A 20007-nucleotide genomic window follows, 5' to 3' on the forward strand; every position below is an offset into this window, starting at 1 on the left:
TCTTTTCTTTGAAATGACCAAGATCTTTACACCAGTATCTCGACTCTGTCTGGCTGCTTTAGCCCTGTGCCTCGGTCCACTTGCAGCATTCGCTGCACCTGCAGAAAATAATCTAGGTTTAAGCCGTAGGTTTGTCAGTAAGCTCAACATTGGTCATTACCTTGACTTTTCCCAGCCAAAATACTGTGATTCTCAAGTGGTTCAGGTAATAAAATCATATATAAATCAATAAATGTGTGTATATTTTTAAAACTAAAGCTTATTCATTTTTAAATAAAAAATCTATCTTCAAGTACTCTGGTTATCTCAATGTTGGAACAAATGACAGCTATTTCTTCTGGTTTTTTGAGAGCAGAACCAACCCTTCCGCTTCACCTTTAACTGTTTGGTTTAATGGAGGCCCTGGTTGCTCTAGCATGGTGTAAATATAGTTTGCATTCTATGGTTTCGGACAAATTCTCTAAATACAGATTATTATTATTTTGCTTGTTTAGTGGTCTTTTCCAGGAACTTGGTCCTTGCCGAGTTGACTCTGATATCAAAGACAGTTACAACCCTTTTAGCTGGAACCAAGTCAGCAATATTCTCTTTCTGGATCAGGTAAAATGGAGTCATTTTTATGTTCAATACTCTATTGTAAATGCTTACACCTTTTGTTAAACTTTAGCCTGCGACTGTTGGGTTTTCTTATGGCAGTGATAATGTTAATAAAACTTCCGATGCAGCAGCCATTACCTACAGATTTATCCAATTGTTTTACGAAGCATTCCCTGTATATAGCTCTCTTCCTTTGCATTTCTTTGGAGAGTCATATGCTGGTCACTATATCCCTAGTTATGCCAACTATATTCTCGAACAAAATAAGGCAATTGTTGCATCGCATTCCTCTCGATCAAAGATAATCCCTCTCGAGTCTGTTGGTATTGGTAATGGATGGACAGACCCCTTGATTCAGCAGTAAGTACCATTAAGAGCATGCATACAGAGCTGTCTTATTTGCTGTTTCGCAACTCTTGACTTATTACTTTTATTCTATTCTTGTAGCAAGTACAGTGTCACCATGGCATGCAACTCTTCGTGTATGTATAAGTCACTATTTAATTTTTGTAAATTTCCAACACATTAACACTTTCTTTCATTTTAGATGGGTCTGTATTGTCGGAATCTAACTGCACTTCTATGGCCAATAACTACCCTGAGTGTGCCACTTTGAGTAAGAAAACAAATGCACGCATTTTTACAGAATACATGTTAAACTCTTTGCATTTACTGTTGTTAAATTTTAGTACAAAAGTGTTACGACACTGGATCTGATGATGATTGTTTTAAAGCCACTGATTACTGCCTCTATGAATTACAATATACATTTTTTTATTCCGGCAAGAGTGGCTATGATGTCCGACTCGAAGAAGACATTGATATTACAACAACTAATTATTTCTACTTCCTTGATGACTCAACCGTTAAGGCTAACATTGGTGCCAAAACTGATTATTCACAATGCGCTGAAGTTCCTGTAAGGATTATAAAACACCTTAATTTTAACATTTATATAAGTATATAACTGAAAATTCTCACTTTCTTATATTACTTAATCTCTTACTCTCGTTTCATTTTTTAGTCCGAGCGATTCTATTACTCAGGAGACAAGTAAAATATCTTTAGATAGCCATACAGTTTAATGTTGTATTTTCTAATAGCTACGCATATTTATCTGTACTCTCGTTTTATTATTTCTATAGCTCTCGTAACTTTGCTCCAGATGTGACCGATCTCCTTAACTCTGGAGTCCGTGTTCTTATTTACGCTGGTGATGCGGATTATCTTTGCAACTGGGTAAAAATTATATAACTTATTTATTATTAGCTTCAATAGATACACACATGTGTGTATATATACATACCAGCTAAAAAAACTAACAATATTATACTTTCTTCTATTAGTATGGAAACAAGGCATGGACTGATGAGCTTCCCTTCAAGGGTTCCAAGAAATATCAGTCAAAATCTCTCAGACCTTGGAAGGTGAATGGAAAGGAAGTTGGACAAGTAAAATCTGCCTCCAACCTCAGTTTCATTCGAGTTTATGATGCAGGTCATATGGTAAATAACGAAACATCTAAAATAAAGGATATCATACAAGACTCCACAAGGACAAACACACATACATACATATCATTACATGTTTTTGGAAGCCAAATAGAATATTGACCTTATTAAATTACAATATTTTTAGGTGCCTGCTTACCAGCCCGAGGCAGCATTGAGTATGTTTACGACATGGATTAAAAGGAAGTCGTTTTAATTAAGGCACTTTGAATACTCGACATTCGTGGTAATTGTGCATGGTGTCAAGACAGCCAATATAACAATTTCTATTTTATTTATTTAATATTTAATTTTAACCTGCTTAGTCTAAAGCTTTTATATAGATATTTAAGCATAATTTTAAAGTTTTTGTTCTCTATTTTGACATAAATAATAATAAAATTCAAACCAAATTTTTAAATAAAAGTAAGAAAAATTTAAAAAAAAATTGCACTCTAAATAGTTTTCTAGTCTCTTAGCAGAGTACCTGAAAAAACATTTTATATCATTAATGCGTACTTGGTTGAAAGCGCCTTTTATCTGGCAAGCCATTGACTACTTATCCAGTAGCTTGTCTCCATCTATCTTTCTGTCCAAAGCTATAACAAATTTTGCCTCTTCCCTAAGGCTTTCTAAATCAGTAAACTGACATATATCTATATACACATATAAAACTCCAAAAAAAAAAGAGTTGTGCTTGAAATCAAGTCTTTGCATTTATACAAGAAAATGAATGGTACAATTATATACATATTTGTTTAATGATGCGCGTATAGTGCGTAAGGTGCGTGTAGTATGTGGGTATGCAAGATGGGTTGATGCTATAAGTAATAATAATAGTAATAGTAAATAAATAAGAATAAGTATTATTCAAGAAACTTGAACAGGGTATTTTCATGTATCTTGTCCTGAAACTCCATGTGTGTGTCAAGTTCTTGATCTTCTATCGATTCTTTGTTTTCGACATCGTACGCTTCGTCGGCGTCTTCTTTTTCTTTATAATCAAATGACTTTCTATAATAATCTCCCTTATTTTCTTCATATTCTTCCTCTTCATATTCGTCCTCATCTTTATCGCCATAATCTTCTTCTTCCTCGTCGTCGTCGTCGTCGTCTTCATCGTCGTCTTCATCGTCATCTTCATAATCATCTTCATAATCATCTTCATAATCATCTTCATAGTCTTCATTATTATCCTTATCGAAATTTTCTGCTTTCATTGTAAGTTCGGTGCCGTCTGGGTTTCGAATTTGTACAGTTGACATATTTTCAATAACCAATCCATAATTCAATCTTTTTGGGATTTTTCTTAAGAATTTGCGTACAGGTTTAGTCTGACGTGTGTCTATCTCCTGATTGATAGAACGCCAAGAATTTCTTCTATAATACAATGCTTCTTTTACATCTTTCTTTGTAACATGATAGACCTAGCAAATATATCATTATAGATTCAAAGAACAAAATAATATTTAGAACAAAATACGCAAATATATAACATCAAGTCAAATCAAATATGAATTGAATGAATAAAAAAAAATAAGCTTACATATTTTTCATTGTCTTTGTCGTGATCATCTTTATCTTTATCTTTATCTTTATCTTCATCTTCACCGTCGTCGTCATCTTCATTTTCGTCTTCATCCTCGTCTTCGTCTTCATCTTCATCGTCCTCTTCATCTTCGTCTTCATCTTCATCTTCGTCTTCATCTTCATCTTCGTCTTCGTCTTCATCTTCGTCTTCGTCTTCGTCTACATCATTTTCATCTTGAGAATCCTTATCCTCATGGGCATCGCGTGAAATTGGCTTCACTTTAGAGTTTTTAATGGATTTCTTTCTTGTTTTTTTAAGCGTTTGGGTGTACAATGTCAATATTACAGACTTTAAAAGATCCTGCAGCTCTCTGTACATTATCACCATATATCCGCGTGTGATCTCTGTATGTGGATTCTTTATATACATACTGTTGATAATAGTAACAATAAGTAAGTATTGGTAAATATATTAATCTTAAATTTTTTCTATAGTATTTCACACACAAAAACACGGTCAGAAAACTTACTGGGACGACAGAGACGACATATTCCAGATATCAAACATCTCTTCAGCTTTATCCAAATCATTCTTTTCATAATCCATAAAATATTCTTTAGGCATCACACCATTTGTCGCGACCATCAAATCCTGGTTCCATTTATTTCTAGTCTCTAGTTTTTCTTTGTATGCGTTCTTGACAAACTGTTGGCCATATGATTCGTCCGAGCCGGTTTCTGGAAGATTTTCGTCTGGTACGTCTGCGTTTTGAAACTCATTTGTGTCAGGATTGCTGCTACTACTACTACTATTATTATTATTATTATTATTATTATTATAGTTCAGTCGCCTTTTCTCAAAATTGACACTAGAAGAATAGTCAATATCCTTCAGTTTGGCATCTTCGATCTGTAGTGTCCGTTCTTCCGCATAAGAGAAGCGTTCGGCCTCGGCTTCTTCAATATTTATCCAATCGTCAGACATCTCATTGGCAAATGGTATATAGAATTCAGATTTTGGATCCTTTTCTTGCAATGGATCTAAAAGTAAATAAAGATGATAATAATAATATAAACATTGTCGTTATTGTCTTTTGCCCCCCTTTTTTTGTTATCCTTATTTATAAATATGACTATGATTGTAGTCATGGTTAATTGATTGATTGATTGATTGATATTACCTGATAAGACTGGAAACTTCTTTGCCTCTGATTCCAGCAGACTCAGATAAACACACACTTCATAGATCGTTTTTGTAGGACCAACTCTCTTATGGATCGCATTGGGGTTACTTACTCCACATCTCTCAATTGCCGTAAAAAAGCGATTCTTTTCAATAGTTGACCAAAAGCTGGTTCCGATTCGCGAGCCATTTAAAGAAGAATCTAGTCTGAACGATTCGGCTTCAAACCGGGTGGATTCGAACAACTGTCGGTAACGAACAAACGAATTGTCCTGCTCGAGTTCCTCGACGTCTTGATATCTCGGTTGGACTCTCTTGATAGGCTTGACTTTGGAGCGAAAATCAAATGCACTGTAGATCCAATCTTTTTGTCCAGAGCTTTTAATGGTTTCCAAAAGATCTGTTTGAGGTACCCAGACGACATCTTCTGGGACCAGCGACAGACTGTTGACAGTGTTCTCCGATTGTGGGTTTGGTATTGTTCGGTCTGGTGAGATTTGGTGATTACCATTTAGATCATTTACAGGTCTGTGCGCCTTGTATGGCTCGCCGTTCGTTATTGGTAGTTTGGCATAAGATGATTTCTCGGGTGGTTCTGAGAAGGTATGTATAGGATAATCATCACTCATATACGCCGGGAGGTCTTCTATTTTAAATTTCATTAGAGAACTCAATGTTGTCGGTATGGTTGTCTTAATATGTACTATAGATCAGAAGAGGATTGTCTTGTTTTGCTAATATATCACCATCTTCGCTTATATATTTATATTCGGGTTCTGGTTCTGGTTCTGGTTCTGATTTTTGAGTATGGGTCTTCGCCCGAGCTTACCTCTGGGTTTGCGCTTGGGCCTGCCTTTGGGTCTGGGCTGGGGTTTGGGTTTGGGCTCGCCTTTGGGTTTTGGCCCGGGCTTGCGTCTGGGTTTTGGTTCGGGGAAGGGCTCGCCTTTGGGTTTTGGCCCGGGCTTGCGTCTGGGTCTGGGTTCGGGTTCGGGTTCGGGGTTGGGTTTGCGCTTGGTTTTGGGTTTGCGTCTGGGGTTTGGTCCTTCGGAAAGGCAAGAGCCATAGGGAGTGTGATCATATATATATGATTTTTCCTGATGCTCATTTATAGCTTTGGGATCGAATTCAATCACTTTGTATATATTTTCAGTTAAAGAATATTGGTCTCCAAGTCCGGAGGGATGTTCGGATCGACTTTGAGGTTGCTGAGGATAAGGTTGAGGTTGCTGAGGATAAGGTTGAGGTTGCTGAGGATAAGGTTGAGGTTGCTGAGGATGAGGATGAGGATGAGGATGAGGATGAGGTTGAGGATGAGGTTGAGGTTGAGGTTGAGGTTGAGGTTGAGGTTGAGGTTTCTGAGGTTGCTGAGGTTGAGTTTTTTTATTGAGCCGAGTACTTCTCGTATTAGAAGAGCTTTTGGGGGTTTGAACTAATCCGTCTATTACTTGACAAGCAAATGCGGTTCTAGTAGTGCGGATAACATATGTTTTTACGCCATCGTCGGTTTTGACAACGTCTTCGACATTTCCACTTCCATAATATTTTCTATTTTCCCCAGGGGCTCTCGGATGTCTCCTTCTCTGGTTTTCCAAACGCTTGGGGTTTGCTACTGTTGTTGTTGTTGTTTTTGTTGTACTATGGTCACCCTCCCCTTTCTCATTTCTCATTTTTTGGTGAAGACTCTGATCCGAATATTGTTCAGCACTTGTAATGTCAGAATGTACATTGTTCTCGGTCAATAAGGTACCATGAATGGCTTGACGTGTATGCGTTGACTTGTCGTTGTTGTGTGTAAGTAGTTTGGTAGTGTGAAGGTTATCATGCTTTTTGTTTTGATCAGAGTGTTCGGGTTTAATTTTTTTCAAGTCATTGAGTATATCGTGTGAATGACTAAGACTTCCTATTGAATCAATAAGATCAATGAGATTCCTTTTATTTATTTTTTTAATATTTTTTTTTATTCTTGTCTCTTACTCTTTCGCTTTTTATGGGAATTTCTTAATTCCATTAAATATCAGTTGTTTAGGTGGGTTTAGTTCTCTGGTAGTAATTGGGTCAAGAAAATGAATGAATGAAGAAGAATGACAATAAGAAGAAGTAGAAGAAGAGAAACAAGTCATGTTCATGTACCTTTGTGTGTATCTGTGTTGTATGGGCTAACAATTTTTTTTATATTTTTTTTTTCATTTATTAAGAGCGGAGCTGAATATTGTACAGATTAATGTACATATATGTGTAAAAAAGAAAGGTCAGATAAAGAGAAAGGTGAGCAAAGGCTTGGGTATTTTTCACATTTTAAATTTGACAAGCATATTTTCAGTTTTACAAATGCCTACACACCCACATCTATATGTCTTTAATATATCTTGCATTTGTTCATAAAGAAGTACGTAATAACAGTAACAAGAACAGCAATACATATATATATATATATATATATAAATATCAATGCCACTATTACGATCACTACTATCTTTATTAATTTTTGACAGCTTGATATATATATATAATCATACTTAAATTGGACCCCTTTTTTTATAGAAAAAAAAATTAACTTTAGTGAAACACATTTGTAAAGCGCATATTTTCAAATTGTGCGCCTTGTAAAGTGTGTTTTACTGTAAAGCAATATAATTCACCAATACATAATTAAATTTTTTTTTGTAGGGAGCAATTAGAGCTCAGGTTTTTATTGTGAGGATCACTAGCTAAAAAAAAGGACGCACGTCACAAAATTTGTTTTTGGGTTTTTGATTTTTTTTTGAGATGTATATGTAAGAAGGAAAACTAAAGGTAGAGCTAAGTAGCAAGAGAACAGGCAAGGTCATCAAGAGATTTTTCAGCCTTAAATATGGCAACCAAGCGGGAAGCGGTAGATAGGACGGTGGAAGATACAAAAGGTGTATTGTCGAACACCGTGGACCAATGATGTCGCCAGATCGCCAGAAGGGCACAGCTAAAGAGAGAGGCGGCGTGAATATCAGAGGAGCGGGTATAGGGGAAAGACAGGTTGTAAAATGCATCATGGAGTATAGGAAGAGTAGGATGAGATCCAAAGACATCTTGCCAGAATGTAGATCAAACGTCAATTTTGAGGGGGAAGGAGAAGAGGAAATGGTCGGGTGTGTCTGTAGAGGCTTCACAAATGGGGCAAGAGTCGGTGGGGAAGGGGCCAGGAAGTATGCGATGCAACAGGGAGCGGGATGACAATTTGTGGTGCAGACCTCGGTACCAGATGTTGCGGACATGGTGGTGTATAGGAAGGTTCCAAAAGATTCGCCATTGTGAGCTAGACAGTGTAGACGACAGGGGAGGAGAAACAGAAGAGGAACAAAGAGAACGATACATACGAGGTTTCAGCTTGGACCACGGTATTCCAGGTAAAAGGCCGCAAACAAAAGGGCTAGCATTGATTGATGAACCTGAACGGGAAGGAATGGAAGGGTCATTGAGCTGAAGGATATGAGAAGGGAGGAAAGCGCGAACAAGGAAAGGTTGTAGCAAGATGTCGCGAGAGTCAACTCTCTTGAAAAACTTGCGCAATATGAGCGGGTTGCGTGGGAAATCAGCCAGCGCTCGACAGCAGAGAACGTCGAAAGAAGGGTCAACAAGAAAGGCATCTTCAACGCGGAGGTGTTGCCAGGAGGGAGGGAAGGAGGTAGTGCTTGTGGCTGGTAGGCATACTGAGCGGAGGGGAAGTGCTAAACACGTAGCAATGTTGGGGGCAAGGGAGGAGAAGTCGTGCGGGAGCCTGTCAATAGCAGAGAATATGTTGCGGAAGCAACCTGCAAGGTCAGTCAGATCGGGGGGGGGGGGGGGCGAAAATCGTGGAAGAAAAGTGTCAATCGGGGGTCGGTGCCAGACGTATGATAACGTAAGAGAAAGGACAGCCAAGGAGGAACTAAGCCAAAGGTGGAGTGAGGAGAGAGAGAGAGAGGACGTAACCAACGCAGCTGAAGAGCACCTTGTTGTATAGAAGGATCTAATACTCCAAGGCCGCCAGAACGAAGAGGGAGACAAAGAGTGGACAGCTTAATGGGAGGAAACATTCGGTGCTGCAAGAACTGACCCATGGCCGACTTCACTTTATCGAGAAACGACACAGGAACAGAGATCACGCGTAGGACATGCCAGAGACGGGAGAGAATGAGAGTATTGAGAACGGTGGCATGCCCCCGGATCGATAAGGATCGAGTGAGGTGTATGGCGCAGGAAGATTGTATGGTTGTTAACAATGAGGAACAAAAGGCATCGCGTTGGGCAATCGAACTGACAAGAGGGAAGCCAAGGTAGCGGAGGGAGTCAGGACAGGAACGGTCGTGCCAGGATGTTATTTGGTGGGCCTGTAGGAACGTGATCCAGTGAGGAAGTGGTTGTCCCGAAAGCGATATGGCCTCCGTCTTGGCCATGTTGATCTTGGCATTGGAGGCCCGAAAGTAAGTGGCAAGATGTGTGTGGAGGCGTGTGAAACATTCGGGTGTGGAGAGGAAAACAATGACATCGTCCGCATATGCAAGACATTTGACTGGAGGGGGGGCTGGAAGGATTGGCGAGATAGGTGGGAGAAACCCAGAAAATTCAGGGTCATGTTGGAGGCGGCGTAGAAGAGGCTCAAAGGCGAGATTGAAGAGAACGGGGGACAGAGGATCGCCCTGTCGGAGACCGCGGTGCTGAACAAGTTCTCGGGAGATATGACCGTTCACATTGACTCGTATTCGAGTAGAGAAGAATAGGTTGCAAATACAATCGACGAGAGAGGAAGGAAAACGGAAATGGCGCAGGACTTGTCGCAGGTACGAGGGGTGTACACGACCGTAAGCCTTTTCTTGATCCAAGAGCAAGCCAATACTGGTGGATTGAGTGAGCTGGGCCTGTTCCATAATGGTCTTGACGAGCATGCCATTGTCAGCAATGAACCTTCCCCTCACAAACCCGGTTTGATATTGAGACACAATTGAGCTGGCAGCAGGAATCATACGGGCATTGAGTAGTCGAGTAAAGACCTTTGCATCAGTGTTAATCAAGGCAATAGGTCGCCAGTTCTTCAAAGATGTAAGGTCTCCTTTCTTCGGTAGCAAGGAGAGACAAGTAGATTGCCAAGAGGTAGGAAAAACTCCAGTGGTGAGAGCGTCATTGTAAAGCTTTTCCAAGATATGAGCACACGCGGGATGGTCAAAAAGGAGACGAAGGATTTCATAGGGTATCCCCGTCGGGACCGGGACTGCTGGCGGAAAGAGACCGCTGCGCACCTTCTCGTATGTCTACGATGGAAAAGGAGGAAGTGAGTTTGTTTACAAGAGCGTCAGAGAGAACAATATGAGTCGGAAGATTATGTAGAAGGTCGTCTACAGCGGTTTGCTCAATGTCATCGGGGGAATACAAATCTTCATAAAATGCAGCCGCGGAATCGGTCATGATAGAAGGCTGTGTCGAAAGGACGTTGGTGAAGGGGTGGCGTAGGCCAGAGATCGTCTTACGGACTTGTCGTGTTTCAATCGTACGTTTCAAGTAACCGGCAGAGGTCTCACCCTGTTCCCGCCAGTGTTTTCCAGCGCGCAATGCCTGTGTTTCTACCTTTTCGTGTTGTATGTCCTGAATCTGTCGTTCCACAAAAGGAAGCTGGAAGTTAATGGAGGGGTTGAGTTGGTACTTTTGTATCAGGTGCGCGCGCTTGCTCTGCAACTGGGCTTCTATCGTAGTGAGGTTGCGGCGAAGGCGATGGAAATAAGAGCGGATAAAATGGATGACATCGGTTTTGAGACTATCCCACTGTTCTTGAACAGATAGAGATGTTGGTAGAGAGTGGACGAAGGAATGAATGTGAGAGTCAAGCTGGAGACAGAAATGCTGGTTGTAGGACAGACGTGGGTTGGCACGCCATAGGCCTTTCCCCAAGACAGTGCCTGAATCAAAGAGAAAAGATGCGGAAACTAGGAAATGGTCTGACCATTGCGGATGAATATAATCCACGGAAGACGAAATGCGGTGGGAAAACATATCGGAAGAGGAGAATATATAGTCCAAGGTGGAGGACGTTGTGCCGCGATGGAAGGTAGGCATAGGGGTGGAATCAGGCATAGTGACGCAGTCAAAGAGGTGGTCAGAGAGGAATTGGAGCCACGTATGAGGTGTAAGTCGGGGCCGAGGTGAACGAGTGTGATAGGAGTGATTAAAATCTCCCAGCAGGATGAAGCGTGAAGAATGAGTGGGCAATAATAAAGAGTTAGCAAGCAGGGCAGATAGGAATTTATACCGCTGTCCAACTGTAGCTGGGGCATATACCACACAGATCTGAAAAGGGGAAAAATTATTGTTGGCATGCTCAACTGTAGCAGATATACATCGGCCACAGACAGAGGTTAAAGGGTTGACAATAGAAATCATAGGAGTTAGGCACACTAAACCACAATGTTGGGGCCAAACTGAGGAAGTAGTCCTAAACTGCATATTGAATGTGTTCTGTATATCCATAGAGGAAGCATGAGTTTCTTGCAGGGCGAGTATATCGACATGCTGAGAGCGTAGATGGCGTATAAATAATGAGCGTAAGGTGGGGTTGGCCAATTCGGCCAGGCCTCGACAGTTTATCGTGGAGATTTTAATCATAAAGTAAGAGCTGGATTTGGAGGATCTTGTCCACCGTCATTTTCACCATCCATGGGATCATCTTCCATTTGAGCGAAATACTTGGCGACCTCATCGATGTCATCGTCGCTATAGTATTCCTCATCGTCGCTTTTCTTCGTCTCTTCGTTACCAAGTTCGCCATCACTGGTCTTAACCAATTGGACGTTGTCATCCATGCCAGTACTAGCCGCTGCTTCTATCAGGAAGTCAGGATGGTTGGCGGGAAGAACACCCGGAATGGCGCCCGGGGCCGCGCGTGGTCTAGAAAGGGATTCAGTAGCCAATGGAGGTAGGGGTATGTTCTGCGGGGCGTGCTGTGAGCCGTAGATTGTTTCAGAGGGTAGAAGACCATGATACATCTGAGCGGCTGGGGGTGCAGGGGCATGGGTTGGGGAGCGAGCAGTTTTGCGAGGGCGTTTTGATTCGGCTTCCTCGTTTCGTGGGCATTGATGGGCAAGGTGACCAACCTTACCACAGCGGAAGCAGGTGCGGGTTTCTTTGGGTCGCTTGGTGCAAGCTTCTTTCTCGTGACCCATCTCTTTACAGAAAGTACAATGAGTACCCATACATGCCCAAGTGGCAAGGAAAGTTGTAGTTTCATTATACTTGATCTCATGTTCCAAGTGACGCAGATGAAGATCAGGATTAGGTGGGCGCAGCATATGGATGGTGCCTGTGCCGTCGGGGTAGTTATATTTCAAATTCAAGGATATTTCCTGAACCTGTCCGTATATAGCAAGGCAGCGGCGAAGATTCTCGGCAAGTTCATCAAAATCCGCATATCCGTGAAGAGGAAGTCGAGACACACGTAAGCGCAAGAGCTTAAACGTCGAAGGAATGGCAGGAGAAGCGAAGACAGTACGTCCATTAAAAGGAAAGCCAACTTGGCATGCGCGCGAGCATGCTTCTTGGTCTACTAGATGGAATTCGAAGGAGGTGCGGGAAGTACGAGAGGCATATGTGAGGCCGCGGCCAACACCCAATGGGAAAGCGGTGTTAAGAGCCTCAAAGAACAAAGGACGGAGAGGGTTTCCCTCAGCAGGGACCTCGTAGAAAACAGAAAATGGAGAGGAGCCTTCTTTCCATATGCGTGGAGCGCCATTACCAGCGATGGAGCCGATGATGCGAGATGTACAAGAATTGTCTACAGACGTAACAGCCGCAGCTACGTAAGATGGAGACAATGGTGGTGAGCCAGTTGGTGTAGATGGAGTGTTGAGTGATGGCGTGGGTGAGCCAGGAGGTGGTGAGGGGTCCCTTGGTAGGGGTGGCGGAGTCTTAGCGGGAAGAGCCATGGCAATACATAATTAAAGAACCATTTCTCAGGTACGTCTTTACAAACAGAAAGTCACTTCTTTATGTTTCTTAATTATTTTATTTTTATTTTATTTTTATTTTATTATGCCTATAATTGTGTCAATTTCAATGTGTTTGTAGAAAAGTAAGATGTAATTCAATATTCAAATCCCTTTTATATATATATATATCCAAGGTTAATTTGTATAGAATAATACATTATAATAAAATTGAGACAAAAATTAAATAAATAAATAAATAAATAAAGACTGTTTCTTGATCAATAATCAAAACAAAAAAAAAACAACAGCAAGAAAATGGAAGACGACTCTTTAGACTGGGAATCTCTGTTTGGTTCAGACAACGATTCTGTCGATTGGAATTCATTATTCGGTTCAAATGATGAAAAAGAAGATGACGACAGATATTCGACAGATATTCCTGGTCTTGAACTTGTACGAGAAGCACTTGACCACTCACAGCAGATGAAGATAATTCAGGCTATCCTGGATACAAATACATTTTCTGACGCTGGTCGAGTAAATCAGGCAATGTGTTTTGGAAAACTACCACCTCATCTCGATTGGCTTAGTAGACACATAAAGAATCAATTGCCACATCTTTTACCTCGAGTTCTCATGCAGCGTGAACCAGTATTTGATCAGGCTATTTTGAATCTCTATCGTAAAGGTGAATTTGGTATTTTGTGTGTTTGTGTGTGTATGCTTGTAGTATACACCAAAAAGAAGAAGAAGAAGAAGAAAATCATATAATGACTTTACTACAAATACCCAACCACACACGCACATATATATATATAATTTCTTAGGTGAAGGTATTGTTAGCCATGTAGATCTAGCACGGTAAGATTCATTAAAGTTAAATTCTTCAGACAAGTCTTTATATTACTTGAGAATATTTAATAAACCTTACTTATATACATATATGTACATATATATATATATATATATATATAATCAAATTCTCTTCCTCTCTACAAAATTCAATACAAATCACCTATGTGTTTGTGCGTGTACATATGTGTGTCTGTGCTTCTTTTTTAAAAAAAAAACGAACAAAAACAAAGCTTTGAAGATGGAGTGGTTATTCTGTCATTAATGTCATCTTGTGTAATGACAATGCGTCCTGTTCCTAAAGTATCACCAGCGGATCCCAGTTTAGAGGTGGATATTTTACTGAATCCTGGTGACATTTTGGCCTTGTCTGGTCTAGCTCGCTACGAATGGGAACATGGAATCAAAGAGTGTGAATATGATGTTGTTCGAGGGGAAAGGATTGAAAGAGGAACACGCATTAGTGTGACGTTGCGTAAACTTGGGACAACAGTAGAAACACCAACAATAGAAACAACAGCGACTAGAACTTCGATTTGAGCTAGAAAAGGCACAGTAATAGAGGGGGAGTGAGTGTCAATTTATCTTGCCTTGACGATTCTTCTTTTTTCTCTTTTGTTTATTTATTTATTTATTTTGTGATAAATATATATAAAAAAACACACACACACACATTCTCTCTCTTATACACATACATACAATACAATACAACTCAAGGCATACAACACGTAGACACAAATGTCGTTTTCTTCCTTTTCTGATGATGACAATGATCCACAAACGCGAGGATCGCCTGGAATATTTGAAGAAAATTCTCTTGATCGATCTAGACACTCGTCTGAATTTGCTTATGTAGAAGAGGGAGCTAGAGATGTATTTAATGAAGAAGATGGAACTGATTCAGTGAGGGATGTTTTGGATGAAGGAGATGAAACTGATTCAATGAGGATGAATTCTGTTGAAGAGGGTGTGACTCTGGAGATGTACTACAAAACACATCCAAATCACATGCTGGATCAGAGGATGCGTGAGATTACTGATGAGGATTCGCTCTGGTCAGTTTCGACTCGACGACTACCTTGGGGAGTAGAGAATCTTCGGGACAATAATCCGTTGACGTATTGGTTGTAAGCAAGATATGAATGATTTGTTATTTCATTATTGTGTAATATGTAATATGTATGTATATGTATGTATGTGTGATCAAATCAAATCGAATCAAATCAAACCAGTATACATATATATATATATATATATATATACGCACACGTACATAGACAGAAATAGAAAAAAGAGATATTTTATATATTACTGACACATCTATATCAAAAGTTCTGATTGTCCTAATCAAAAGGGCGCTCACACAATTGATGTAATATTCAGCAAACCAACATGGATAAAGGTAAGAGAGAGACCGAGACAATACTTTATGTACAATGCTCATGATAATATATACAATAATAATGCTGGTATTTTAAACAGCAAGTTTCTTTGTTTATAGACTATTTCCAAGACAATAGCTATACGCCTTGGATAGTGTCTATCAGAGGCGGAACATGCTATCGTGATATGCAGGAGATTATGCAGATTGAATGCGAGAAGACAGTGGGATGGCAACACGCAGATCTTGAAGAAACAGGGTAAATTGTATAAATAAATATATCTATATTCTTTTGCATATATATATAAATAAATAAATACCTATATAAATTTATACAAAAGGGAATGCACAAGGGTTTTTCGATTACAGATAGCGATTCTCAGCACTCATGAGAATGGAAGAGATACGCACATCAGACAAGCAAAAGTCTATTCGATTCCAGGATAAATCAAAATTATATATATATATATACAAAAATATATAGCTATTTATACACACAGTATATATGATGTATATATTTACATGATACTATAATTTTATATAATTATAAGCATTATAAGCATCATAAGCATCATCTGCAGCAACAGCAGCAGAAGCAGCATTATAATTTTCTTTGGACAAATGAAAGAAGAATAAAAATGTATATTTAAAAATATAAATATAAATATAAAATATAAAAATTATACTCTTCATCTTATACACATATACATACATATACACAAATATATATATAAGCACGTCTTGCACATTTCATACTTCTTTTAATTTTATTCAAATATTAAATAAATATATATATATATTTTTAAAGAAAAAAAAACATCTTTTACATACACGCATATCAAGATATAAATGATATCCGTACTTCACTCTCCAATCACTCAGCAAAAGTTTGTTATTCTGGACTGTCCAACCGAACAAACGCTGGCCTCTTACGTTCCAAGGTTACAAGAGGAGAATGTGCGGGCACTGGTCAGAATATGCCACCGACCGGGAACTCAGAACCCTTATGATGGGGCAGCGTTAGAAAAGGAAACTGGTATTAAGGTTATCGACGACATCAAATTCTCTGATGGAGGCATTCCTGATCCCGCAATGGTTGAGAGATGGTTAAAGTTGATTGACGAAGCAAAAGAACAAGGAACTACTGTTGGTGTTCATTGTGTTGCTGGTATAGGAAGAGCACCTGTAAGTTTTATATCCTATATATTTTTATATTTATTTATATTTATATTTATTATAATAAAAAGGTATTGGTGACTATCGCTTTGGTTGAAAGTGGCATGGATGGACTGGTAAGTTTCTTTCTAATATATATATATATATAGATAATAATGGTTGTTTTGGTTGGTGTAGGATGCTATCAGTCACGTGAGGACCCACCGTAGAGGAGCGTTGAATAAACAGCAAGTACGGTTCATTGACACTTATCGATCTAAACGTCAAAAGACACGTTCTTGGCTTGGCTGGTTGCGAGGGTAACACCATCACCACTCTAAAACACACTAAGCAGCAACAACAATATCATACACCTATACACCTATATATCTATACTTATACACACATAAATTTTTTTTAAAAAAAAAAAAAAAGGAAGAAGAAGACGAAGAAAAAGGAACTTTATTCTTTGATTTAAACATTAGAATCCCGTACATGTTTAGAGAGCGAGAGTAACAGTGGTGATAGTTAGTAATGGTGCGTAGTACTTTGTTACCTGTTACTGTTATTATCCTTATTATTGTTTTCCTAAAGTGTATTGTTTGAATCCTATTTTATATTATTATTATTCTTAATTCCTAAGCCCTTTCAATATATATATATATATTTTATTTATTTATTTTGTTTTTGCCTATTTTCAATTCCTTCTTTTTTTTATATATATACTAGTTTTATTATTTTATTTTATTTTATATTATATTATATTATATTATATAAATATTTATTATATTTATTGTATTTATTATTATTCTTTCCTTTTTTCGTTGTTGTTATCCTTTTTGCTCATTACACTTGTAATGCAAGACTCAATGGCGAACAATGAGCTCTGGGCTCAAATACTTGGTTACTTTAGTATAGCCTGCTGGATCGTTGTCTTTACACCGTAAGTTACATAAATACACTTTTATTGTAGTGTTGCATAGTGCAGTCAAGTGTTTCATAGTGCACTGTAGTGTACTGTAGTATATACTAAACCTCAAAAAGAATACATAAAAAAAATATTGTGCATGTACATACATAAGATACAAGATATATTGACATTCTTTATAGGCAGATCAGAGAGAACTATAAGCGAAAGAATACCGATGGTGTTTCGATCCAATTCTTATTATTTTGGATTTTTGGAGATATTTTCAATTTGATTGGAGGTGTACTTGAGCACTTGATGGAAACAATGGTAATTAGATATATTTATATATATATATATACATATAAAAATATAAAAACTGTTACTGATATTTACACACACACATATATATATATATGCTGTTTTTATCTTTTTAAAGCTGCTGCTGGCATTGTACTACTTATTGGCTGATTGTCTATTGATGGGACAAGTTATTTATTATCGTAAACGCCAGGGTCTCTTGCACCGGGACGAAATTGTCGATACTTCCGAGAGTGCGCCTCTTTTGCAGTCAGTTTCTTCTTCGTACAAACCGACGATGTCTGAAACAACACGTCGCACGGTGCGGATTTTCTTTATTTCCTCGGTCGTCTCCATGACTTTGCTCTTGGTCGGCACCGGCCTATTCTTCTTCTGGCCCAATGCACAAGACAAGATCGACTTTAGCAAGCTACACCTCGTGCCTCAGTTGCTAGGATGGGCCAGTGCGGTGTTGTACTGTGGAAGTAGAATCCCTCAAATCATGCAGAATTTCCGAAACGAGAGTGTTGATGGGCTGAGTCTGACAATGTTTGTATTCAGTGTGTGTGGCAATCTGACCTACTGTCTGGTAAGCAAAAATATATATATATATATTTAATGGCGTTTTTTACTTTGTATTTTATTTTTATTTTTTGCATGTGTTTTTTTTTTCCTTCTTCTTTCCTTACATTTATTTATTTATATATGTGTATAATTTTTTTTCTGTAGTCTATTTTCTTTAGATCTCTGGATAGAACCTTTCTCTTGACCAATTTTCCTTGGTTACTTGGAAGTGGCGGTACCTTGTTCTTTGATTTCACAGTAAGTAAAAAAAAAATTGTATATCTTTATGGCTCATATTGACTTCTTTTTTGCTCCTTTTCTTTTATCTTGTTTAAATTTTTATAGATCTTTTTCCAATTTTATACTTATCGCAACAAGAAGCTTTTGACAGACACAAAATGAAAAAAAAATGCATAAAAATAACAATACACAATATACAACAATACGAATAGGAATAGGAATAGTATCAAGACATATAGACACAAAGAAAGAAAGGAGTATATTGTCCATGTTCTAGACGACGACGATCCGAACCTTCTTTGGTTTTGTATGTGTTTATGAAAGTGTAATGTGTAGTGTTTGTATTTGTAGAGTGTGTAATGTGTTTGTGGTGTGTTTGTAGTGTGTTTTAGAGATGTTTTGAACCATAAAAAAATGATACATAATACAAAATGTATGTATGTACATATTAGTATATTTTCTTTATTTATATTTATATGTTTCATAATGTATTTTGTAGATCAATAACAAAAAGGCGTCTGTGCACCCAGAGCATACAACAAAAAGGCTGAAAATAATAATAATAATAAATAAAAAAAGGGGGGAATGAAGGTTGATTTTAATTTTTTAATTTTTTTAATTTTTTTTTAAATTATAATTATAATTATAATTATAATTATTCTTAATTTATTAAAATAAGAGGAAGAAATTATAAAGGTAGCTTTTACAGACTGGTTATATTATCTGGTCGTTAGGGAAACAAAATCAAACAAGAGAGAAAAATATACTTGAGGCGTGGTAGCACCAACAGTCTGATCTTGTCCCTCAACACACACACACACACAAACACACACATGATGACCAAAGGTTGGCGTTGCAATGTGTACACAAAGAAGAAATAAGGGGTATCGATCGGCAGCGTCGGAATAGCTTGAAATGCTTCAGGTTGTGTCATGCGGTTTCCTTATAATCTGTGGATTGTCTTTTTGTGTTTTGGAAGTCTTTCTTACTTTGGGCGATCTAGTCAAATAATAATATTATTATTATTATTATTGATATTCATATTCACTTTACAGATATTGATATTCATACACTAAATAATCGGCCTCAATTAGACATAAAAATAGAGCCAATTCTGAGATACTTTTCTTTCTTCTTCTCTTTCTTCCCTATATAATCACTACTACTTTTCTTACTTTTACCTCTTTCTCTTATTATATACCTGCTCTTTATAATTCACAGCAAAGCCTACCACCAATAATAACAATAATAAACACTCAACCACTGAAATAACAGCAACAATTTTTAAAAGCATGCAAGAAAAACGTATTTCTTTACCTCCCATTCGTTGTCTCTTGAACGATCTCGCCACAGATTCTCAAGTCAGTATTAGTCCTGGTATTCCGTGGTTGGCTCCACAGCAATCGTCTGATTCCAAGGAGCTCGAACAGTGGGAGAATCGTTGCCGTGCCGAAGACAGGCGCCAGCAACTTGATTCCATTCCTATTTCCCCTGTCCATTCCCATCCCCAGCAACAACAGCCTCTTCCACTTTCTCTCTCATCATCCCTTCCTCCCTCATCTTCCCTTCCGCTTATTCCCTCTCGCAGCTTTACCCGACAAAAACAGCAGGATTGCCCTCCTGAAATTTGGAGCCGTGTTTCCTTGAAACAAGCCCCCCCTCAGTACCGTGTCTATCCAAACGACAGCTGTGGGTGCCAATGTGCATATGCCTCACCGCCATCACCACCACTACAGCCACTGCAGCCACACTCGCACCAACAATTACAGCTTCAACTACAGCAGCAGCAGCAGCAGCAGCAGCAGCAGCAACAAATTCAACAACAACAAATGCACCACCACCACCACCAACAACAACAACAATTAACCCCTCGCCACCAGTTT

General features: G+C 38.6%; 6 protein-coding genes across 6 annotated transcripts; 5 read left to right on the forward strand and 1 right to left on the reverse strand.

The window, feature by feature from the left end:
• Positions 1-13: 13 nt before the first annotated feature.
• Positions 14-2304, forward strand: PHYBLDRAFT_17220 (secreted serine carboxypeptidase; the record flags this gene model as incomplete). The annotated part of the gene is made up of 11 exons (XM_018436753.1): positions 14-205; positions 294-421; positions 495-600; positions 668-957; positions 1045-1079; positions 1145-1213; positions 1287-1516; positions 1622-1650; positions 1743-1836; positions 1944-2102; positions 2236-2304. The coding sequence occupies 11 exons, from the start codon at positions 14-16 to the stop codon at positions 2302-2304; spliced, it is 1401 nt and encodes a 466-aa protein (XP_018295919.1).
• Positions 2305-11899: 9595 nt separating this feature from the next.
• Positions 11900-12722, reverse strand: PHYBLDRAFT_68614 (hypothetical protein; the record flags this gene model as incomplete). The annotated part of the gene is made up of 1 exon (XM_018441979.1): positions 11900-12722. A coding segment is annotated over one exon (823 nt), but the record flags the coding sequence as incomplete, so codon positions are not given.
• Positions 12723-13040: 318 nt separating this feature from the next.
• On the forward strand, positions 13041-14117 carry PHYBLDRAFT_68613 (hypothetical protein; the record flags this gene model as incomplete). The annotated part of the gene is made up of 3 exons (XM_018441978.1): positions 13041-13413; positions 13553-13586; positions 13811-14117. 3 exons carry the CDS (start codon positions 13041-13043, stop codon positions 14115-14117), a joined length of 714 nt encoding a protein of 237 aa, XP_018295921.1.
• Positions 14118-14315: 198 nt separating this feature from the next.
• On the forward strand, positions 14316-15405 carry PHYBLDRAFT_164767 (hypothetical protein; the record flags this gene model as incomplete). Its single annotated transcript, XM_018435073.1, has 4 exons — positions 14316-14704; positions 14910-14979; positions 15060-15217; positions 15300-15405. The coding sequence occupies 4 exons, from the start codon at positions 14316-14318 to the stop codon at positions 15403-15405; spliced, it is 723 nt and encodes a 240-aa protein (XP_018295922.1).
• Positions 15406-15807: 402 nt separating this feature from the next.
• PHYBLDRAFT_108656 (hypothetical protein) lies at positions 15808-16437 on the forward strand (the record flags this gene model as incomplete). Its single annotated transcript, XM_018428057.1, has 3 exons — positions 15808-16143; positions 16206-16250; positions 16312-16437. 3 exons carry the CDS (start codon positions 15808-15810, stop codon positions 16435-16437), a joined length of 507 nt encoding a protein of 168 aa, XP_018295923.1.
• Positions 16438-16982: 545 nt separating this feature from the next.
• PHYBLDRAFT_108868 (hypothetical protein) lies at positions 16983-18286 on the forward strand (the record flags this gene model as incomplete). Its single annotated transcript, XM_018428074.1, has 5 exons — positions 16983-17056; positions 17224-17350; positions 17460-17909; positions 18050-18142; positions 18230-18286. The coding sequence occupies 5 exons, from the start codon at positions 16983-16985 to the stop codon at positions 18284-18286; spliced, it is 801 nt and encodes a 266-aa protein (XP_018295924.1).
• Between the last annotated feature and the right edge of the window lie 1721 nt (positions 18287-20007).

This window comes from Phycomyces blakesleeanus (genome assembly GCF_001638985.1).
Source record: "Phycomyces blakesleeanus NRRL 1555(-) unplaced genomic scaffold PHYBLscaffold_4, whole genome shotgun sequence".
In the NCBI taxonomy this organism is placed as follows: Eukaryota; Fungi; Mucoromycota; class Mucoromycetes; order Mucorales; family Phycomycetaceae; genus Phycomyces; species Phycomyces blakesleeanus.